This window comes from Paroedura picta, chromosome 4 (assembly GCF_049243985.1).
Source record: "Paroedura picta isolate Pp20150507F chromosome 4, Ppicta_v3.0, whole genome shotgun sequence".
NCBI lineage: Eukaryota > Metazoa > Chordata > Lepidosauria > Squamata > Gekkonidae > Paroedura > Paroedura picta.
The window spans coordinates 41,721,034-41,737,500 of record NC_135372.1 but is presented as its reverse complement, the minus strand read 5'-3'; the positions used below and the strand labels follow the sequence as shown (position 1 = coordinate 41,737,500).

The following is a 16,467-nucleotide window of genomic DNA, read 5'->3' as shown; positions in this document are numbered from 1 at the left end:
GCACTTGAAAAGTTCAGAGCTGCCCAAATCTGCAAAATAATGCCTGCCCAAAGGGACTTTTAAAGACATGCTATGCAGGCAATGCTTATAGCCCACTCACCTCCTATCAGCAGACTTTAATCAATGTGTTAGGGAGGGACGTTTCCTGGAAAAGACTGGTCAATCCGCCAAGTCTTTGGAGCAGCTTTAAAGTCTGATGCCCCTGAGAAGTAACTCCCTGTTCCAGGCAGGCCAGAAACACGAGGTTTCCACAATCTCAAAGAGAAAACTGATGTCATTGCATTAACTTTCACTCATTCGGGAAATCCTTCTAGGGCTGTCAAGAAGCCCCAGGGTTTCATGAAACCCTGGTTGAGAAAGCTTAGGATTCCATAACGCAGGCTATGTTTTAGAGCCATGGTGAGTGATAGGTGGGACACTCCCAGGAGTAGCATGGGAAGGAAGCCAGAGGTTGCAAGGAGGAGGGGATGGCAGAAAGCAAACGTGCAAACCCTTTATTAGATCCAAGCTAAAGGTCCCTCTTGTCTTGCATTGTCTATTCTGAATAGCAACAGTTATAGTAGTGGATGGCTTGTCAGATCTATAATGGGAGACTCTCCACCCCAGGCACCACTGTTGTTTGGTTGACCAGCAAGAGCAAAATAAGTGGGGGAAGTCAGCTGTGCACCAATGTTCTAATAACATTTCTGGCACAAACCTGGAACTGTTGGCACCATGTCAGTGTAATGCTCTAGAACAGTGGTCCCCAACCTTTTTATCACTGGGGACCGGTCAACGCTTGACAATTTTACTAAGGCCCCGGGGGGGGGGTAGTCTTTTGCCAAGGGATGTCGCTGTCGCTGCCTGAGCCCCTGCTCTGCTTGCTTTCCCGACGGCATCCCTGACTTCCCGCAGCTTGCTGGGAGGCGCTGCCAATAGCAGCTGCGCAGTGCCACACCGAGTGGGAGCCCCAGCCATGGCGGCCACTGGAGAGCACTAAAGGTGAGCCGGCGGCAGAGTGGCAGGGAAGCCCCTGAGGCAGCAGCTGGGGAGGAGGGCAAGGTACCGACTGATCCACGGACCGGTACCGGTCACGGACTGGGGGTTGGGCACAGCTGCTCTAGAATACTCTACTAAAACCATAGCCTTTGGGCTGAATCCTAGAGTGTTATACCTATGTGGAGCTATCATTTCCGGGTTTGCACTGAAGGTGATGTTGTGGTATTGGCACATCTCCTTTCATTGTGACTCCCTACCTTCCCTGCAGATGCTAAGGCCTGAATCTAGGACTTTATACATGCATAGTACAAGCTATCACCACACAAAAATATGAGTAGGAATGCACATTAAGGCTCCATACAGTATGTGGTTTCCCCACAGGCTTGACTTGGCTTGATGTTGACTGAGCTTGGAAGCCCCTTTATGTCCCTGTGGTGCCAGGCTTTTAACTGTTTCATGATGTTTTCTTTTAAGTTGGCTATGCCTCAGCCTTTGTTATCATTACTCCCTTTTTCCTCCTGGTTTTCCATTGTGTAACTAATTTGGCTTGTTTTTATAACCTTTCCCAATCTTCTAGGTCTCTTAATTACCGCCATTTGGCCCTTTTGTCTCCTCACTTCAGCCACATTGGTTCCTTTTGTTATTTTAGCCTTTAGTGGAATGAAAAGTTGATTGCGTACAGAGAAAACAAAACTTGAAAAGCATCCCAATGTGGGTTTCCCCCAGCTTTAAAGAACTTCAGCCAGTCTTCATTCCAGATTCATTCAGTGGTCATATCTCTTCAGTTCGTTCCTTTGGTGCAGTTATTTATACAGCCCTGAAACAGGACACCGGACTTCACCAAAGGAATAATAATACCAACAGGAGACAAGAAGACAAAATAATAAATAATCCTCACCACAAAAAAATGTTATGATCTGGAGAATACATTATTAATAGTATTTTAAACACAGAGTTCTATAAAACTATCCTGCAGTCTGCAATTTTGTTCTTGTAGGTTTGAATATACTCTGCACAATTATTACTGCTTCTGAAGCTTTGTTTCTTGAGTTTTGTCTCCTTGCTACTTGCATAATTATTTACTGATCCGTGTTGTCGTCAGCATGCCTGCCACTTTGTAGTGTCACACAGGTGGCTTGGGTGTAGACATGCAGAAGATCCAGCCCTGTCACCTCCACTTAAAGGAATCAAGAAGTAGCCAGTGTGAAATACCTCTACTTAGCCCTCAGAGAGCCACCACTAGTCAGAATAAACCATACTGAACTCTGACTCTGTATAAAGCATACATTCAAGTACAGTGCTCCAAGGGGCTTACAATCAACATTTTACAGAGAGGTTAAGAGAAAGAGTGGCGGAAAAAAGAGACAACAGTAAACTGGGGAAGGATATACTGTCACTTTAGTTGCAAGCACTGAGTTTTAGCAGCAGTGAGGGATGACAGCCAGTTCTATCACAGCCTTCAGGTTGGATGAGGGTAAGCATCATACAGTGGTTCTGAGAGGGAATTCCTTGTGGGGATTTTTGGGGTGAAGCCTAAGGAGGGCAGAGTTTAGGGAGGAGAGGAATTTCAGTTAGGTATAATGCCATAGAGTCCTCCTGCCATAGTACACATGTTCTCTGGGTGAACTGATCTCTTTTACTTGCCGATCAGTTGTAACAGCAGAACTCTTCCAGCTACCACCTGGAGGTTGGCAACCCTAAGTTCTAGGCAGGAGGAGGAGGCAGGCTACCAAACTGTTTTACACAGGCCTGTGTTTGAGAGGAATTTCTGGCAGTAATGTGTTTACTGTTATTTGCATTATTCTATTTTACTTGTGAGCTGCTTTGAACAGATCACAAGGGTGGCAAAAACATTTTCTGTATAATTAATTAATACTTGGCACGAGCAGCCATGCAATGTGCGTGGACAGGGTTCTCTTTGTGCACAACTTTAGATAAGGGACCATATCTGACACTTAAAACACCATGGAGTTTAAAAACAAACAAACAACCTCACATGCCACCCTGTTCCTATGGGAAATAAGTAATTTCCCATGAAAATAAGCAAAACAAATCCATTCTGGGTTTTGAGAGAAAAGCCCTGGCTCTAAAACAGTTTAGCTCTGTTTTATAGCTGGGTTGACCAAAAAGTGCAAAGGTCAAGTGACTTGCCCAAAGTCAGAAGAGAATCAATGCCTCAGGGCTGGAGTCATGCCCAGGGCCACTCTGGCGCTCTGCCAGTTTATCTAAACGTCACGTTATGCCAAAGCTTCCTTGGCATATCTGACATAGCTGAAATTATCTTGTGCACTACAAGTGCTTCATGACAAAAGGGCAGAGGGAAAATATAGTGAGAGCTCTATTTTATTCCAAACAGTGGAATAAAATCGGCCCAACATGACTGTCCAACATGGTGAGGATGCCAAGACAGTATTTTTCCCAAGACCCCAAAAGGTTACTAATGTGCTGGAGGCCATGCTATTTTTTAAAGACAAGGAAATAAGATTGTAAGCCTTTTCAGTTGAAGAGAATACTAGGTTTCATTCATTGCCATGTTTTTATTCTTTCAGCCATAATGGGTAGTAAGGAGGAGTTGTCCCGCTTACTGCAAGTCTTCCTTCTCGTTGTTCCAGGGAAGGGGCAGTGTCTATGGCAGGGAGAAGCTACTCGCCCCCCCCCCCCGAAAGGCAGGGTTGCTGCTCTTATGTGATTCCTAGGATGAACAGCTTCTATCTCTCCGAGCCCAGCCTTGTCTAGAAGCAGTAAGAGTCCCTCCAATCAACATTTATTTATGGATTTATTGGATTTATTCACTGCCACCTCCAAAGCCAGTCTGGCTTGTGGCAGCTTGCAATAAAAGGATAAAACCCCATAAAACAGAAACAACAAAAGTCCTCGTGGGTAAAATAAACTTTATCCCTCCCCTTACTCCAGCTGCAGTCTATAATGCCAGGACACACTGGTCCCCAATATCCACCATTGTCCCGAGGAGAGGTGCCTATGCCCAGGTGACCATGGGCTATGCCTCTACGGGGCCCTACTGGGGTCTATATAGGGAGGGATACAACAACTTTTCAAAGTTTCTCAAATAGGGTTGCCACTTTCCTAGTGGTGCCTGGAGACCTCCTGGAATCACAACTGATCTTCAGGTTGCAAGGTTCCATTCTCTTATTTATTTTTATATATTTATATTTGAATTTGCACCCTGCCCCTCCCAACTAGTACAGGCTTGGGGGGAGGGAAATCTGGCTGATTTGCAGGGTAGACTCAATGGTCTTCTACCCCACTTAGGTTCCTCATCTCCCAAGCTGCCTCTTTCCCAGGATTTGCCTCTGAACTCTCCAGCTTTTTCATACCCTGAACTGGCAACCCTACTCAAAAACCACTTCACAGTATTAAGAAATGTTGCCAATGACAGTCGGCATGCATTCCGTGGTTCCCAGATTTATGGTTCCATCCATCTCCCCCTGCCACACAACTTCTCTGTCATCTCTGTCTTTCTCTCTCTTTCCATCTCTATATTTCTTTCTATCACTCTCTTTTCTCTCTTTTCTAACTCTCTCTTTCACTCCCCCCTCCCTCCATCTGTTGTATTTATAGCTACAACGGGCTTTAATTCTAGTTTTCTACATAAAGAAACAGCTTTCCTACTTCACTATTTGCATGTCACATAGATGGGAAGGTGAATATTTTTGAGGGTCTTTACCACATCAATTTGCTTTACCACATTTGCTATAGCAATAGTGTGGCTAACAGTATCCATGGTCTCCACTACATTCCAGGTAGGATTGCCAACGGAGCAGTAGGGAGGGAAATGAGGTTCATGATGTTGCATTTACTGTCTAAAAAATTGTTCTTATCTGGAGAAATCCTACGGATTTGTCGGACAATCGCTCCCGACTTTTCTGCTGCTTTTCTGCTGCATAGTGAGCGCTGCACTGTGAAGGGGGGAAGAGACGGAGGATCCGGCAAATGGGCAGGCACGGAGCTGCCGTGCCTGCGCATTTGTGTGTCCCTCTCCGGAGCGATGGGGAGGGAGAGGAAGGTGCAAACGTGCCGATGCGGCAACTCTGTGCATGCACGTTTGCCCCTGTGCGCCGGCGCCCAGGCCTCCCTCTCCTCCCCTCCCGCAGACCGGTCCCCAGCCTGGAAAAGGTTGGGGGCCTCTGCTCTAAAGGATTATAACCCTATTGAAGCCCCTCCTCTTTCCAGACTCTGCCTTCCTCAGGCTCCACCCCCAAATCTCCAAGTATTTCCCAACCCATAGCTGGTAACCCTAACAGCAACAGATGATTAGCTAACCCCTGTAATGATACTAGGCCACTCCCCCCCCCCTTTACCGAAGAAATTAAAACTCACAAAAGTTGTATTTTATTTCTTACAGAAGATAGGGCAACAAATGAATTTTCAAGTAAATGAACACCAATGCTCTGCTTTTAAAAGTTCAAAATGCCTGACAGCCTAGCTGAAGCAGAGGGGAGATACAAGACAGACTAGTTAATCTACATTGGATTTAATAGATATTTCTGTCAAATGAGCAGGGGAAAGAGCTGTAGGCCCAGATTTCAAGGAAAGGAAACAGGATGTGCCCTAATTGGGGGGTGGGGGTGGCAAACAATATACAAAATAAATTAAGTTATACTTCCTTATGTCTTATGCTTATAAGACAAAGACAAGTTAAAAAAAAACCCAACCGACCTTAGGCACTTTTAAAGCTCATATATTTTAATTAGAAAGATTTTTTTTAAAGAAACCCACTGAGCTTTACTTTGACTGGCTCATATCCATGATCTTTCATCTAATCAGCCCGATCCCTCTGCACGGCCTCCTGTATGGAATTCAACTCCTTCCTCTGAGCTTTGGTACAGCTATGAGAAAGCTGCTACCTCTTTTTTGTACCTTAAGCAGATTGGCGCATAATTTTCTATGGAAAAACTGACCACATCCTTTTCTTAGTACTGAATCCAGGCTGTGATTTAAAAAATGTTTGGGTTTTTTTTGCTGTTCAGAGAAAAGCGACACTTACTTCCTGAGTACTGTTTTGGTCTCAGCAGAATTCTGACTCCCATCTGCTTCACAGTTTGAGGTTTCCAGGTTTCCATATCTAAACGGAACAGGAAGATGTACAACTCAGACAGTGGTGAAAAGTAAGGGGGGGGGGAGTCTTGGCTTAGTGGGTAGTCAAACTGCGGCCCTCCAGATATCCATGGACTACAATTCCCATGAGCTCCTGCCAGCGAATGCCAAGGCATCAATGTACAAAAGTTCCCTCATTTATTCCACCAGATTGTCACAGACAGAATTCTTCTTCAGTGCAACTCATAACAGGCACAGCAGCCAACACCTTGATAGTCGATACCCCCTAGGCCTCACGATTCACAGTCTCCAGCCCAGAAGAGGTTGCACTCTTACCAATTTACCTCTCCAAATATACTTATTGCCTTTAAAAAGTTTTTTAGAAAAGCAAATATTTCTGTTTTTCAATATATCACTCATATTTCCCTCCATTTCCGGATTCAGCTAGTGCTATCTTGTGCCTGTTTACCTGTAAGTACAGTTGGGCTTACTCCCAAGTAAATATGCATTGGCTTGCAGGCTATAGTTCTTAGTGGCTGAATCCTGATTGTGGGGAGGGCATGGAAGATCAGAGGCTAAAATTACCAAACTTCATTAACAGTCTCTTTCCAGCCAATAGTGCAGGCTTCTTCCTATTTTGGGATGTTACGCAATGCTTCCTCCCAGTTCTGCTTTCTCCTTCACTTCTCCATCCTGCAATGTTTCTTTCCTCAGTTGCCTGCCTTTCAGCCCAGCACTCAACTTGATCTATTTCCTTTAATCATCCTGTGTTGTGGCCTATCTCCCTGCCTTTCCAAACAAACTTGCCTTGCTTCAGCCTGTCATACCTCAGGGCCCTTCTTTATCTTCTACACTGTGAGGTTTCTTCAGAACCTTCTTTCTTTAGCCAGTTTGGTGTAGAGAGCCAGTTTGGTGTAGTGGTTAGGAGTGCGGACTTCTAATCTGGCGAGCCGGGTTCGATTCTGCGCTCCCCCACATGCATCCAGCTGGGTGACCTTGGGCTCCCCACGGCACTGATAAAATTGTTCTGACCGAGCAGTGATATCAGGGCTCTCTCAGCCTCACCCACCCCACAGGGTGTCTGTTGTGGGGAGAGGAATGTGAAGGCGACTGTAAGCCGCTTTGAGCCTCCTTCGGGTAGGGAAAAGCGGCATATAAGAACCAACTCTTCTTCTTCTTCTTCTTTAGTCTCTTCTTTCCTCTCTACCACTCCTCTCCTTTTTCTCAAGCTGCCTTTTCACCTAGTCCTTCTTCATATTCCCAGTCCAGTGCTTTGCCACGGGCTGCTCTACTTCCTAGAAGCATGACCAGCAAATTCTCAACTTGCCTCATAAAAGTACTCTAGGGTTATATGTGATGCTTTAATATCAGCTGCCCTAACAACGTTCCCTTCTCTCACTATTCCGAGGGCAACTATTCCAGCTGATTTGTTCCCTGAACTGTTGGAATGTTCTAGAAACTTTCAGTCAATCAGTGCACAGCCTTCGCTGTCACAAGGGCAGTTTACCTCAGATCACTGTCAACGGTTCTTGCACCGGAGAAGAAAATGGAACCCAAACCTGGAAATGTAATGTATGTACATAAAGTTCTTTCTCATGACCAGTTTGTGCCATTAAGTGAAGCGGGTTAAAGGTAAAGGTATCCCCTGTGCAAGCACTGAGTCATGTCTGACCCTTGGGGTAACGCCCTCTAGCATTTTCTTGGCAGACTCATTACAGGGTGGTTTGCCATTCCCTTCCCCAGTCATTACCGTTTTACCCCCCAGCAAGCTGGGTACTCATTTTACTGAAGGATGGTAGGCTGAGTCAACCTTGAGCCAGCTGCTGGGATCGAACTCCCAGCCTCATGGTCAGAGCTTCAGACAGCATGTCGGCTGCTTTACCACCCTGCGCCACAAGAGGCACTATGAAGTGGGTAATGCATAGCAAAAAGTGCTACGATGACTTGAATACGCAAAACAGAAATAACATAATACTCATAATAAATAAACATGCAAGGTTCATCTCAGTAATATGAAAAATGCCTTTTCATATTTTATCCAAATATGGAATATGAATATGCTTTCTAAAGTTCCTGTTGTTGTGCCTCTTCATATATTTACAAGAACTAGCTCACTCTGTTCCAAAGGTTCCAGGCAGGGTCAATTTAAAAGAAATATTAAGCACTTCAAAACTAACAACCAAAGCGAAAGGTGAAACTTTGATCTACGTAATTAGAATGAATTTTAATACCAACACAATCCAGCATGATTAGAAATTAAATTGCATACTCAAGTACAACTTGACATCATTTTTCAGTCAATGCAGAACCTTAATTAAGGTTGCAAATATATTAATTTATATGCTAGTACTTCTGTATTTCATGCTTTACTCTTTGGAGCTTTTTCAGTGATGAAGGGATGGCATCTTTTTCCTGAGTTTTCCTAAGTCCGGGAAGGGGCATATGGGTGGGAATTGGTGGAAATTTGCACAACATTTTATATGAGTACTGGCCCTTTTTTGGAAAACTGGAAAAAGAGCACTTACATTTCTATAGTCCTATCTTTTGTAAACAGTACAAATTACTCATAAATGTGGGCATTCTCCCAGTTAAGGCAGTCACAGCTGATTTACACTACAGTGCTAACTAGAATTACATCCTTCTACATTCATCAAAGTCACTGGGCCCAGAGCAGTGTTAGTGTGTTTAGAATTGCACTGCAATGACTGACTAATCAAATCTGCATCAATTTACATATCAAAATATACCTGAAGGATATAAGATCATTGAGATGATCACAGGTGTAAAGTGCCATTCTGCTATTCATTCTAGTTTCCTGGGCTCCATCATGTTTTTGTGACATTTCCCTGATTTATACTCTAAAACCACATCTGTAACTCTGAGTCATAAATGGCATTTGTCCTATGTTCCAGGTAATAAAACTCTAGGCAACGCATAATATATCAAAGATTTCAAAGAAGATCATCTCACAGCTTTTCAACCTTTGATTTCATACCATTTGTGAGATAGGAAGAAGTGGTGACGTGCTGGGATTTCCTGTGGATTCTACTGTTTATTATAAAAGCTGGAGAAAATTATAATGAGGTCAGCTGGCCTTCCTGTACAGGATGTGTGCAAAGCTTGCTCTACAATTGGTATGTATGTCAAACAGAACAGGGGCGAGTACCCCATATCATTATCCCTTGTACATGATTTTGCTCCTGATATTTTAGAATTGCTATTATCCCTTTTTTGACTTTATGCTATTTATGTTATAGGGTCTTTTTTTAAAAAAATCTAATCTTGTAAACCACCCCAGGGACTTGTTTTGTTGGTTGAAAGGCAGTTAAATAAATCTTCTAGATAAATATTACCCTACATTTCCCTGCCAATTTCAAAAACAGTGTCAAGGAAACTTTACTACTGCAATTGCTGCAGAAATAGTAATAGTCAGTTTTATAGAATTAAAAAAAAAGGTTTGCAGACTTCATGAGTACGGTACTTGTCAACTTGGGGAAAATGTAACTGATTTCTATGGAAAACAGAAAAGAAGTCTGGCATGGAAATGTTTTGCAGTGTTTGAAGGACACTGTAATACAGGTAGGGTAGACAGAGAGTGTTTGGTTTACAGAGATTGCCAGCAGAATAGCCTTGCAACTAAATGTTACTTAACATTTAGGTGCAAGGCTATTCTGCTGGCAATCTCTGTTTTAACAGTTAAGTGTCGCGTTAAAAGACTTTGCCACTGGAATTATCTCACCACTCACTCTTAAGGAATTAATAGAAAAAACCTTGTCAGTATTAGTGACTGAATAAGGCATTGGAGTCAATGTGTGCCTCATTTTTTAAAGCAATGCATATCCTTATCTATTGTTGCTCCTCTAAATATTTATGAAACAGCCTGGGGGGTGGGACGTGTCCGGCTGTCCAAGTTAGAATAGGGCCAATTAGGGAGCAGCCAGCTTTCCCCTGATTGGTCCTGCCCCTGCAGCTCCCTCCCTCTGTTTCTGAACTCTAGCCTCTTTGCTCTCTGGCATGCCGGGTTCAATTCTGCGCTCCCCCACATGCAACCAGCTGGGTGACCTTGGGCTCGCCATGGCACTGATAAAACTGTTCTGACCGAGCAGTGATATCAGTGCTCTCTGAGCCTCACCCACCTCACAGGGTGACTGATGTGGGGAGAGGAAAGAGAAGGCGACTGTAAGCCGCTTTGAGCCTCCTTCGGGTAGGGAAAAGCGGCATATAAGAACCAACTACTACTACTACTACTACTACTACTACTACTACTACTACTACTCTCCTCCTCCTCCTCCTTCTCAGACGCCTCAGTGCCGCGGCGAGGCTGTCCCTTTGATAGGCTGCAAGCTCCGGACCCGGTCTGGAGCCAGCCAGGCCCATCGACCTTCCTGTGCCACACTCGCCCCCGCTGCCTTCTCCCCAACCCTCTACATGCCCATTTTTACAAATGGGCTTTGTCACTAGTAACTATATAAAACAAGTTGACTATATAAAACAAGTTGACTAAAAGATTTTACTTATCAACGCCACTTTTCCAGTTGGTTCTCCAGTGTTCTACACATGAAGAACCTCCTGGTGAGGTCATAACTCATAACTCCTTTTCTTCCTATCATGTGACTTTGATATCATGAGTTTGCAGCTCGATGGACTGCATGGTGAAAAGTGGGGAGGTTAAAGATAGTTCCCACGTTCGGACAGGTTGGAAATCCCTGTTCTATCTGAACTCCTCCCTATTTCTTACCTTCAGCCATTCCCCTCTGCTTTAATTCTGCAGCTCACTTGGTTTTTCTTGTTTCTTTGTCTGTGTTTTTCCTGCTTGGCTTCCTCTTCCCTCATAATTCAGGTTAAACTTTTGGTGGCTTAAATATTTCTTCATCATCTGGCTCCTTATCTCTTTGTGCTGTGGTTCTAGTGGTATTTTACTTCTTGTCAAACCCAGGTCTCATCTGTTCTCTCTCCTTTTTGCCCTTTTACTCTGATTGTTAAGGTCTCTTGAGATTGGAACACTCCAACTGGTTTGGTTTTTAAACCTTACTTCAAGGCACAATTGTTCTTCCTAGACTAATGGCATTATATCTCCTGCATATCCCTTTTGAATGGTATTCCTGCAGGCAGGGGACCTTTAACTTGACACTCTTTTGTTTCAAAAGCCTTAGGGTTACCATAAATAACATTCACGTTTGTCTAGATTTGACTCAAATTCTGCATTGCTAAGCTTCTAGGAGTGAAATAAAATGGCTCCAGGGTCAGAATAGGTCAGTGAAACCAATAAGAAATCAACAATACACTTCCAAGTATTCTGAAATGACAGTGACAAGGTTTTAAGACAAAATTATTTTTAGAGTTAATTTTGGGGAGGAAACCCCGACAACCACAAACCACTGGACCACCAGAACAGTAGCTTTGTTTGCCACAACATTATGTGGTCACAAATGCAGCTGTTTCCCTTGATGATTATGTTCACTCATTGTTGTATATTCAGAAACTATTATGTTAATCAGGTGTAGTGGACAGACACTGCATGATATACCCCAAGTTGCTGGTTCAATTCCAGCACATGGACCAGAAAGGATTCAAGGCACACCTGAGATTTTGGGGTGGGTTCGTGGCTCACTGGTAGAGCATCTGCTGACCTATATGGTGTTCCCAGACAATAACTGGAATCTATTAATCATACTACTAATTCTATTATTAACATTTAGAAGAAAAAGAGTTGGTCTTCAGTACCCTAAGGAGTTTCAAAGCAGCTTACAATCCCCTCCCTTCCTCCCCCTACAACAGGCACTTTGTGAGGCAGATGGGGCTGAGAGAACTCTGTGACTGGCCTAAGATCACCCAACAAGCTTCACATGGAGGAATGGAGAATCGATCTCTGTTCTCAAGATTACAGTCCACCACCAATAACCACTAAACCAGAGGCAGTCAACCTGTGGTCCTCCAGATGTCCATGGACTACAATTCCCAAACGCTGGCAGGGGCTCATGGGAATTGTAGTCCATGGACATCTGGAGGACCACAGGTTGACTACCCTGCACTAAGCCATCTAGGCTGCTTCTTCCTTTAACATATTTGGATTTGTCTTTGTTTCTCCTTATTGTTTTGTCTATGAACTCTGGCATTCCAGTTAAAGGATCATGTAGTAGGTGATATAGAAGACCTTACCTAGAAAACCAAGCTCTAAACTCCTTTCCCAAGGATTTTTTCCCCCCAAGGCCTTTTTTTGTGACAAGGTACCTGATAAGGTGACCAGATTGTCCCACTTTTGGAGGGACATCTGGGGGTACCTGGCAAATTGTAATGTTGAAATTAAAAAATATATATTACAATACTATTTTTGCGTTCTATGCCTTCTATGATACTTTTTGTCACTCCATATAGACCAAATTTTTAATCAAGACCCCCCCCAATCAATGGTGTCCCGCTTTATCAATGTTAAAATCTGGTCACCTTATGCAAGTACCAGCACCATCTTTTTTTCAGGACTCTCCCAAGTGCTGTCATGCTTTTGTGCTGTCATGCTCCACTCAGCAACAGTCCAGAGAGATTTTGAAAGGGAGGCAGGAAATTGGCAGATTCTTATATATGAGTACTGGCACCTTTTTTAAAAGCAAAAAAACACAGGTGCGCTCCCCCCCCCCTTATCTAATGAAAATCTAGAACATTTTGGAAAGCACTGGAGGGGGACCTCCCACTAATTTTTTTTTCCTTTTAAAGACAAGATCTTATTCCCTCAAAATGTTTAGCATAAAAAAATATTATGTAAGACAATATATAGTATTAATTAACAATAATTCCTAAATTTACTGTAGACCTACATACAGCACACATTCCAGGATGGTCACTGTTTAAATATGAATAATTCTGGCAACAATAAATATGCTGCGTGTTTCATGATAAGTTATGAGAGAGATCAGGTTTTTCAATGCTATAAAGTTTAACTTGATATCCAAATACCCATAAATGTGGGTAATCCTACCTACTGTGACTCTCTGCAACTGTGGTTTGGCCCAAATAATGTCCTTTTATATCATTACAATACAATTTGTTTGGTATTTTTATTTTTTCCTGTACCCCAGATGGCAAAAATTACTATATAAATTCTAAGTAGTATAGAATGCAGTAGTTCTAGGGTTGCCAGGTCCCGTTCCCCCCGGCCATCAGTGGGATATAGGGGCAAGTTGGGAAACTCCTAGAGATCTTGGGATGTAGCCTGGGGAGGGCAGGGATCTCAGTGGGGTGCGGTGCCATAGCCTCCACCCTCCAAAGTATCTATTTTCTCCAGGGGAACTAATATCTGTAGTATGGAGATGAGCTGTAATTGCAGGGTATCACCAGGTCCCATCTGGAGTTTGCATCTTTCCCAAATATCTGGTACATTTGCAGTTTTGCTTGTAAAGTACTAAGGCATTTATACTTGTAATTTCCATAAATACAGCATTGAGTACTTTATGTTTTAGAGCAGCAAAATAAGTTCAGATTTGGTAAGACATTAACTATTGCATATATCAGCGTTCCGCAAGCTTTCGGCCACTGCGGACCGCTGCTCCGGAGTGGGGGTAGAGAGCGGCCCGGGGGCCCGTGCACGCGCGGCAGCTGCAGCGCAAACGCACATGCACGGACGCCGGGTGCAAACGCACGTGCGCGGCAGTCTGCGCATGCACATTTGCACCGCCGCCATGCCGGCGGCCGTGGCTCCCCCTCCCGGCCCCTCCGGGCCGCCAGCAAATCAGCAAGCTTCTCTTCCCTCCCCTCCTGAAACAAGAAGCTTGCCGGGCCGCAAGCTAATTGGCCGCTTTGGCGGCCGATTATCTCGCGGCCTGGCGAGCTTCTTGCTTCGGGGGGGAGGGAAGGAGCCGCGGCCCGGCGCCAAGGCCTTCGGGCCGCGGGCCGCGGGTTGGGGACCACTGGCATATATTACGATTTTCCACAACATTGCTGGATTTTTTCCCCAGGCTGAGAGTAACCCATACAGACAAAGAGTGTGACATAGCATAAGGCTGCTTAAATAAATGTCCATGGCTCAGTGATGGGGTATCTTCTTTACAAGCAGAAAGTGACAGATTAAATTCCTAGTATCTCCAGTTAAAAGAAGCTACCTGAGATTTTAGAGCGCTGCTGCTAGGCACAGTTAGTAAGACAAAAATCACCTAATACAGAAAAAGCAGTCCGATCATGTGGGCACAACATTTGTCAAAGGAGGCAGGTTTACCACTCTGTGACCTCCTCACCAGAATAGCATATATTAGCTCTGCCTGCTTTACTTACAATCATACATTTCCAGCTAAGGATGGCGGCTTCCAGGTGGGAGTGGGTTTAAGGTTCATCTATAGAATGCATAAACCAGTTCCCCTGGAGAAAATGGATGCTTGGTGGACTCTACGACACTGTACCTTTCTGTGATCCCTGTCCTCCCCAGGCCCCATCCCCAAATCACCTGGAGTTTCTCCTCCTGGATACAACAACCCTCCCCCCCCTTCCCCTGCCAATGGCCGGAGAAACCTGATAACTCTCTCTCTCTCTCTCTCTCTCTCTCTCTCTCTCTCTCTCTCTCTCTCTCTCTCTCTCTAGCCCAATTGTAAATAGACCACTTCACTGTAATCAGTAAAAAAGTCCCTCCAAACAAGCCCACTGATCAACTTTTCACAGAATGGCTCCGTGAGAATGTTCCTTTTATTGCCCCCAAAGCAGTAAAATCACAGCCCTTGAATGGATGTGAGTGCTGGAAAAGTCACAGGAAAAGTGCGTTTATTTTTCATCTGCCCACTGACAGTCCTGAAGTCCCTGACTAAAGAGAATGAAACAACATATAGCCTGGTGTTTTACAAAGGACCTGGTCTGACAGTTGCAAACTGATGTTCTTTGTGAAAGAACAGAGCAGGAACAACAATGAACAGCTGCAAAACAACCTCCACTTCGCCATCCCCAGGGCTCGGCCTCAGCCATGACTAAAGCAGCTCTCTCCCCACCACCAGCCTAAGGAGGTCAGGACAGCAATGCAAATCCCTCCCGTTTGCTTTGCAACTAAGAGCATCCCCGTCAAAAAGGAACTGAAAACCACAACTTGCAACTAAATTTCTTAACAGTGACCTGTTATAGATTTATTTTTAAAATAGATTTTTTAAAAAGCATTGGTAGTTTAGTTTCTGTTTCTTAAATGAACATTTTTTGACTCTAGAATTACAGTACCGTACAGGAACTCACATGGGTGATGCAAAGAAAGAGACTGTATGAACAGACTAGTTTTCCTTTTTGTCAGCAAGAAGCTGCAGAGTTGCAACCGAAAGCCAAAAAGGGTAGAATACAGCTTTCTTCATGCCGACTTCCTCAAATCCTTCCTAGGCTTCACCCCAAAACCTAGGAATTTCCCAATCCAGAGTTGGTAATAGACCTGCCAGGCCTTCTGCCTACAGAGAAAAACAGAACCTTTCCAAGGCAATTGGTACAATAATTTTATATATCAATAATTTTTTAAGGACCAACCAAAACGGTTTCTAGATATACTCCGTTTTCACAATTTTTCTTCAGTGGTTGATTCCTTATACTCTTATCAAGCAATTTATATATATATAGATAGGCCACCGGCTCTGTAAAGTATTGTGGGGCAGTCAGTCAAAAAACATTCACCTTCTGCCTACAGCTGGCCATTCCAGACAGTGCAGAACAATTAAAAAAAAAACAGCAATTTCAGCTACATCACTACATCTCTTCTAGGGAAAAAAAAGAAGTGATTTACAATAGTTCAAGCAATCACTGGAAATTCTATGTTTTTACAATAAAGTTTCCAGTGATACTTAGAGCCATTCACTGTCACCAGCGATCCGCAACCCCCGGTCTGGAGACCGGGACCAGTCCGTGGATCAGTCGATACTGGGCCACGGCTCCTTCTTGTCCTCCTCCCCAGCTGCTGCCTCGGGGGCTGGCCTGTGACTCTGCCGCCAGCTCACCTTTGGTGCTCTCCAGCGGCCACCATGACTGGGGCCCCTTGGCGTGGCACTGCACAGTCGCTGCTGGCAGCACCCCTCAGTGGGCAGCGGGAAGTCAGGGGTGCCGGTGGGAAAGCAAGCGGAGCAGGGGCACAGGCGGCGGCGACATCCCTCGGCAAAAGACTACCCCCCCCCCGGCCTCAGTAAAATTGTCAAGTGTTGACCGGTCCCCAATGATAAAAAGGTTGGGGACCACTGACTGTCACTTCAAAGACATTACATGCCTGTGTAGCATTACATGCCTGTAGCAGGCATTACATGCCTGTGCCCCCCCCCCCCAATTTCCTATCCTGCTGGTTGGCCTGGCAACCCCTGAGTTGGCAATCCTAGTTTGTAGGCTGTTCTTCCAAACAACTCCCTGCTTAACTGTTATCAGGAGCCCCAGTCCCTAGCTATAGGCCAATGTTGTAGTGGTTTTATAACATTTCATTTGAGACAGCTACCTGCAAAATAT

At 44.4% G+C, this 16,467-nt stretch overlaps 1 protein-coding gene across 3 annotated transcripts in view; it reads right to left on the bottom strand.

Moving 5' to 3' along the window:
* RGL1 (ral guanine nucleotide dissociation stimulator like 1) overlaps positions 1-16,467 on the bottom strand; it is a 90,514-nt gene that overhangs the window by 34,558 nt on the left and 39,489 nt on the right. For 2 of the 3 annotated variants that reach the window (XM_077332629.1, XM_077332630.1), the window contains exon 4: positions 5,984-6,061. The exons of the other annotated variant lie outside the window; for it this stretch is intronic. In XM_077332629.1, coding sequence (XP_077188744.1) covers positions 5,984-6,061 — 78 coding nt within the window. The remainder of the gene's footprint in view (positions 1-5,983; positions 6,062-16,467) is intronic. 3 annotated transcript variants of the gene reach the window in all.